The following is a 6,799-nucleotide window of genomic DNA, read 5'->3' as shown; positions in this document are numbered from 1 at the left end:
GATGGCAAGTGTCATGTTAAGTATCTGTTTGGATTGTAATTCTTTATTTGTTTACTTACTTTTTCAGTGTTAAGAATTAAGATTTTGTGTGAGTAACTGTTTTGTCAAGGATCTGTTATATGATGCAACTGTCTTTTTCTTCTATCGTGCGGCTGCATGTTCCTGTAAATTGGCTGACAATGATTATGGTATATAGTGTGGTATCATTTTGCACTCTGAAGGGGATGATTTGATGATACAGGGGGGATTACTGTACATTTTTATTGTGAGACATAAGGTTGCATAACGTGCATTGCTGGTCTTCTGTCTCTAAATAGAGTATATTCCCGTAGATTTACCTTTTTGATTTGGGAAAAAGGATGACCAACATATGGAAGAGCCCTGGATATATTTTTCATGTGGAAATTATGTTCATTGTCCAAAGATAATGAGAATTTGCCTGTAGAGGATGGCGCAGTCATATTGGCCTGAAATAAATTTGTGATGTGGAAATTATTATGTTGTGACAAATGGATTGCAAAGCCCGTTTCTTGTTCGTTTATTGTGCATAATTTTTATTAGATAACTAAAATGAGACTTTTGTTTTGGGATGTTGTCCTAAAGGCTCACTCATTGTAAATTATTGGTTTTTACCAGGAAAGGCTGGAAAGGAGACGTCAGATGCCATACCATATGCACATAAATCTTGAGCTCCTGGAGGCTGTCCATCTGATTTGTGCAATGCTTCTTGAGGTGCCTAACATGGCAGCCAATACCCATGGTGCTAAGAGCAAGGTCATAAGCAAGACTTTCCGCCGGTTGCTTGAGGTGAGTGAGAGGCAAACTTTTACCGGCCCCCCTGAAAATGTAAGGGATCATGTAATGGCAGCCACCAGGGCTCTCACCAAGGGAGACTTCCAGAAGGCTTTTGATGTTATCAATTCTCTTGATGTCTGGAGGCTACTCAGGAACCGGGAGAGTGTGCTTGAGATGCTTAAGGCCAAGATTAAGGAAGAGGCTCTGAGGACGTACCTTTTTACCTTCACCTCATCTTATGATTCACTAAGCTTGGACCAACTCACAAAAATGTTTGACCTTTCAGAAGTGCAAACTCACAGCATAGTTAGTAAGATGATGATCAATGAGGAACTTCATGCAAGTTGGGACCAGCCGACCCGTTGCATCATCTTCCACGACGTTGAGCACTCAAGGTTGCAGGCTCTGGCATTCCAGTTAACAGAGAAGCTGTCCATCCTCGCTGAAAGTAATGAAAGAGCAATGGAGTCAAGGACTGGTGGTGGATTGGATCTGTCTCTTAGGCGGAGAGATCAAGACTATGCAGCTGGGACAGGTGCTATGGGTGGCAAGTGGCAGGACAACTTATCCTACAATCAGGGAAGGCAAGGCCGATCGGGTTTTACTGGGGGTGGCGGAAGGTCATTGGCACTAGGCCAAGCCGGTGGTTATTCTAGGGGCCAACTACGAGGATCTGGTGGATATTCTGGAAGGGCTGCAGCTGCTAGGGGATCTCAAATGGATGGTTCGAACCGAATGGTCAGTCTTAACAAGGGAGTTCGGGTTTAAGGAAATCATATCAGCAAAACTACTTAGAAAAACTACTTAAAGAGGGAGAAAGAGTTCTTTGAGACTCTTCCAGTGAACTGTTTTTTTGTCTGATCTTTTTGGTTTTGAAATTATTTGTATTAACTTAAACCTTTCGTTTTGTTTTATATTTATTTGAAATGGAATTGAATTTTGACCGTGGAATTTTTACTCTTCCCGAATTATTATATGTTCATCTGTGTTTTAAAAATCGGATGCACTGTCGGAATTTTTCTCAGGTTGATTGAATCCATGATTTGTGTGCATGTAATTGGAAGCCATAAGAGGTTTGCGGTTTAACCATCGCGCCTTCTATTTCGCAATGCATGTATTTTGGTTTTTGATTCTAAACCCAAAGCATGTGCTCCATTAAGTAAACTCCCTTACTTTGTACACAAAAGCTAGGAGAATTCTGGCATTCTGCTGTATAAATTTATAGTCATAACTCCTGTTTACATGTGGAAATTCCGAAAAAGAGGTAAAATTCTGAATGCCAGGGAAAAGAGAAACTTCTCCAATGAATTCCCTAACTCATATCATAATAAGTTGCAATAATAAATATAAATGTGACAAGTGAACGAAGTCGGTACAAGTAGTAGAAGGCAATTCCAAAATTTTACACCAAAAGTTGTTGTAAAGACAACGTTAAAATATCCCAAAAAGAAAAAAAGCTGCATATGGAAAATTTAATATAATGTGAAAATTTTCTCAATCTGTAAACAGAAGTTGCTCAAAAGACCATTAGAAATAGGTCTAAACTTGAGTTTCAGCTTTCTCTGTCACGAGTTTTGGAATTCAAATCTCCCTCTGCCTTGTTCCTCGACTTTTTCTTTTTCATTATTTTTCCCTTCACTAATTAATCTCTGCCATTAACTTTCCCTTCTGCATTTATTTTCTCTTCTTCATTGACTCTCACTCCATTAGTTTTCCCTTCATTAATATTTCTTTCTTCACTAACTTTCCTTCCTTCACTAGCTCTCACTTCCTTGTTAACTTTTCCTGTGACATTAGCTTTCCCTTCTTCACTAACTTTTTCTCCCTTAGTGACCTTTCCAGGTTCATTAGCTTTCTGTTCTTCATTAACTCTCGTCTCATTATTGATCTTCCCTCCATCAATTGTCCCTTCCCTGTTAACATTCTGTTCATCATGGATTCTGTCTTCTTCACTGACTTTCCTTCCATTATTTTTCCCTTCTGTAAACTTCCCTTCTTTTACGTCTCCATCACTATCCTTTTCTTGTTCATTACCTTTTCCTCCTTCATTAGGTTTACTTTTGTTACTGATCTTTTCTTTCTCATTTACTTTGTCAGTTGCATTGATTTTTCCTTCTTCACTAATGTTCACTTCTCCATTAATTGTCCCTTCTCCATCAGGCTTCACTTCATTGATTTTCTTTTCTTCATTAACCTTTCCTTCTCCACTATAGCGATTGACAGTATCCTCTTTAAAAGGCCCAAGCTTTGCTTCAAGATCTTTAATTGCAAAGGATAGAGATCTGACGTCTGGAGCTTCGGCCAACTTGTCGAAATATGACTGTCAAGAAAGATCAAATTCTTTTGCTCTGAACAAGAAATTATAAATTGACTGATATATCACCACTTTCAAAAAAATAGAATCAAGAAAACAGAGTGTGGAACATGGTGACATTAGTCATAAATAACTTCAAGGAGTTAGTGTACAACTAAATCAGTTGGGCTTCAAAATGTTTGGCTACTTGAAGTAAGACTAAGAGTATAATCACAAGAACAACAAAGATACAGATTGCAGAAAATGGCCAACTCTGAGAAACTAAATTATATCACATCAGAGAATCTAAAATGTTAATGTTTTTATCCTTCTAGAAAACATAGCATCAAGAATTTGAATGTATAACACAGAGTCAGCTTAACTAATCATAAGCTTTTTACCAAACATCAGAAACACCAAGATAAAAAATGCAATATGTCAAGGTTTAATGTCACTTGTGACTTCCACTGGAATAAACTATCGACGGTTGAATTGATTTTATGACAAGTTGTAAAGTGTTTATTCTTATCATAGGCTACTAGCATTTCATCATAAATTCAAGATATCTATGTATACTCAACAAAATGAGAAGACCTATTATCTGTGTTTGGCATCTCCTAAGATTGTACCCCACTATTATAAGTTGCAAAATGACAGAATATGTTTCGACAATCTTTTAAAAGCTTGTTTAATAACATGACTCCTCTCATTTATCAAGAAATTGCAGCTTGTAGTGGATAATTATAAGTTTGATTTTGGAAAATAGGTAGGTTCTCTGCCTGGTTATATTTTGAATTATAAAAGCAAAGGATAGGATCCAGCATATGACCATTCAAAATTATTAAAGAGAGAGAGAGAGAGGGAGGAAAGAAGCAGCATATGAAAGAAAACTGATTCTAGAATTCTAAACCATAAATGCCTTTGATAGAGTGCTTGCATTTTCTCTCACATAATCACAACGGCTACACTGTTCATTGCTCAAACAAATAAAAATGTTGCAATTGTGCATTGACTTACATTTTCAAGCTCTTCTACCCGATTCTTGAGAACCTTCAGAGGTTTGTCCCTGTGAAGTTTTTGAAGAATATACAGCAAATGAGAACGCAGGTCATCATGACGGTGTTGTTGGATCATACATTGAGGTATAGTGGATTGACAACCCACTGCATAAAAGGGACAGTTGGCAAGCTTCATCTGACAGACCGTAATGCAGTGCCTGTCCATATCACGTCTCATAAGGGTATCTGGACACTTTTGTTCGCATGGAATTATCTTGAAAGGGCAAACTGAATCATGCTTTTCCAAATGGCCAGCAGAAAATTTGGCATTACAACCCTCATTTGGGCAGATCATAGAAATAAAGCCACAATGGAGCATATGCTCATTTAGTTCTTTTTCAGAGTTGAATTTCATGTTGCAGTGAAATTCGTTCTTGAAGTCGACATTCTTCAGCAATATATGTGCAATTGCTTCCCTCCTGTCGATCGACCAAAATCCACTTATTTCCATCTCTTGTAAAAAATCATCTATTCTATCTTCTCTTTTTTCACTCGACATCCATCCTGAAACCCTACTAAACAAATTTCTCTTTGATAGCGCAAAGTCATCAACAAAATCGGAAATGATGTCATAAGGATGGTCAGATACTTCCGCCTGATCAGGATCTTCCAGGATAACAGATTCAGCAACAAAAGTTTCACTTCTCTTGGTAAGATACTCAACCATTTCGGTTCTAATACCAACAGCCACCGAACCAGGGGTCCTGAAGATATCACCCGTGGTGTTGTCAACACAAGCGGAAGCTAATCCAGGGAGGAACTCTTGAGCTATCTTGTGAACTATTTCAGTGTCAGAAAGATTGCAATGAAATGTTAGACCTCCATCTTTCTTATCTTCAATCTTCTCCGGTACAACTTCGGCACCACTAGAAGTAACGTCCATTGCTTTCTGTTACCTGTAAAACAAATTTCATCTCCACTATAAGTGACCTTACGCTAGAAGATCCAAAAAAAAAACAAAAACAGTCCAACCCTCAGCATGAACAGCCCAATCCTCAGAGGCACCAAATTATTTGAGTCATCAGATTCTTGTATGATTATTCATATATTTATTTTAACCATCCTTTAGTCTTCACAAATGGGTCAACTTCTTAGATCAAAATTTCAATTCAAATCAACAGCATTGCATTCAATTAAACATAACCAAAATACCAAATTGCCTCAATTTCAACACAGTTACTCAAAATTCCAATTCATAGACATAAATTTACCCAAAAAGGAAATCAAAATAACAGAAAATTAATTAAATAGAATGTGAGAATCACCTTGGATTTATTCTTCGAAATTACAAGGGTGACATATAAAATTTTTTTCAAAATTAAATTGAAGATCCAGCGAATGAGAGTGCGACTCTAATTTTGTTTCGATCAAACAAGAAAAATGCAATAATAATATTGAACTGAGAAATTTTTTATGAAGAAGATTCAAAAATTACCTTTCTTGTTTGAAAATTTGACGTTATTTTTCACGTCTTTATCAGTTCATGGCTCCAGATTAATTTTAGTGGTGGTTTTCTTTTTTGTATTTTACCCAACTGTTTCAACGGTCCTCGCACGTTGACCAACTGTGCCTCTAATTACAAATACACCCTCATATGCAGGGTTGGCAAAAATAGTCTAGCCCGCCGCATCATAAAATCATAGATATGGGTTAAAAAATTTTGAAGTCCGCTCTTAGTGGGCCTAGTTAAGTGCTTTTACAAAAAGCTGGAGTTTTAATTTATAAATTAAAAAAATTAAATTAAATAAAAATCTTTTTTAATTGAAAGAGTTAAATCACTTGTTCCATTCCAGATTAACATCATTTTTAATAAACATGAGTCTTGAGTTTTTATGTAAATTTACAATAATAAACAATAAGAAGAAGAGAAAAAGGAATGAAGAAAAAGAAATGCAAATATTTGCTTAGAAGTGACCGGCCCACGCCCATTCAAGGGAGCAATTAATATTTTTTTTGTTTCATAATAATAATCATCTTAATTTAAGTTTTTTTTTTAACTTATAGCTTAATTAAAAATTTATTTAACAAAATTATTAAAGGCCCAAGCCTGGCCCAGACCCATTCAAGTTGTATGGACTTTTACATGTCTTGGACCTAGTATGAATTATATGGGTTTGTGTGTGGGCTTGAGAAATCCTAACCCATGCCCGCAATTACCAACCCTACTCATACGTTACCAGAACTGAGATAGTGTACAAGTCAACTTCTCGAAAATTAACGGCAAATTAGGGTTATAAAATAGAGTAATGATATAGCCACAAATTCTTATACAAATTGATGTGGCATGATAAGATTGGTTGAATTAAATATCACTTGACCCACATAATTTATTTTTATTATTTTATATTTTTCATTCAACTAATGAATTAATGCCACGTCAGTTTGTACAAGATAAGTTTATACAAGAGTTTGTGGTTGTATTATCACTCAATAAAATATCTCTAGTCTCCACTTTATGTGGTGTTTGCTTTTGACCTTACGAGATAGGGCCCATAACCAACGGTCTAGATGTCCCGCCCTTGACCCAGATGACGTGTGATCATCTAGATGCCGGCCATCAAAGAAATGCTGATACATGTTCGTACTTGTGTCGTTTCATATCCATCATGTGTTTCGTGTCATGCCTTGGCATGCTTTTTTTTTTTTTTTTTTT

At 36.4% G+C, this 6,799-nt stretch overlaps 2 protein-coding genes across 3 annotated transcripts in view; one reads left to right on the top strand and one right to left on the bottom strand.

Annotated features, from left to right (window-relative positions):
* The window catches only part of LOC18039170 (eukaryotic translation initiation factor 3 subunit C), a 4,952-nt gene extending 3,206 nt beyond the window's left edge, over positions 1-1,746 (top strand). Inside the window, exon 5 of the mRNA XM_006429898.2 lies at positions 637-1,746. Coding sequence (XP_006429961.2) covers positions 637-1,563 — 927 coding nt within the window. The 3' untranslated portion in view covers positions 1,564-1,746. The remainder of the gene's footprint in view (positions 1-636) is intronic.
* Positions 1,747-2,245: 499 nt separating this feature from the next.
* On the bottom strand, positions 2,246-5,640 carry LOC18039919. Of its 2 annotated transcripts, none has more exons than XM_024181456.1 (3): positions 5,582-5,640; positions 4,106-5,042; positions 2,246-3,115 (listed from the first exon to the last, which is right to left on the bottom strand). In XM_024181456.1, the coding sequence occupies exons 2-3, from the start codon at positions 5,027-5,029 to the stop codon at positions 2,438-2,440; spliced, it is 1,602 nt and encodes a 533-aa protein (XP_024037224.1). In that variant the 5' UTR covers positions 5,030-5,042; positions 5,582-5,640; the 3' UTR covers positions 2,246-2,437. The 2 variants fall into 2 exon arrangements, with proteins under 2 accessions (XP_024037224.1, XP_006429956.2); XM_006429893.2 differs by lacking the exon at positions 5,582-5,640 and adding an exon at positions 5,412-5,437.
* Positions 5,641-6,799: the final 1,159 nt, after the last annotated feature.

This window comes from Citrus clementina, unplaced genomic scaffold (assembly GCF_000493195.1).
Source record: "Citrus clementina cultivar Clemenules unplaced genomic scaffold, Citrus_clementina_v1.0 scaffold_6, whole genome shotgun sequence".
In the NCBI taxonomy this organism is placed as follows: domain Eukaryota; kingdom Viridiplantae; phylum Streptophyta; class Magnoliopsida; order Sapindales; family Rutaceae; genus Citrus; species Citrus x clementina.
This window is presented reverse-complemented; position numbering and strand designations above follow the sequence as displayed.

Excerpts from the sequence above, each read along its gene's own strand:
- LOC18039919 (XM_024181456.1), bottom strand. The coding sequence starts at position 5,029 with ATGGACGTTACTTCTAGTGGTGCCGAAGTTGTACCGGAGAAGATTGAA. Across the intron at positions 3,116-4,105 it reads GGGTAGAAGAGCTTGAAAAT|TCATATTTCGACAAGTTGGC; the intron begins GTAAGTCAATGC and ends CTTTCTTGACAG.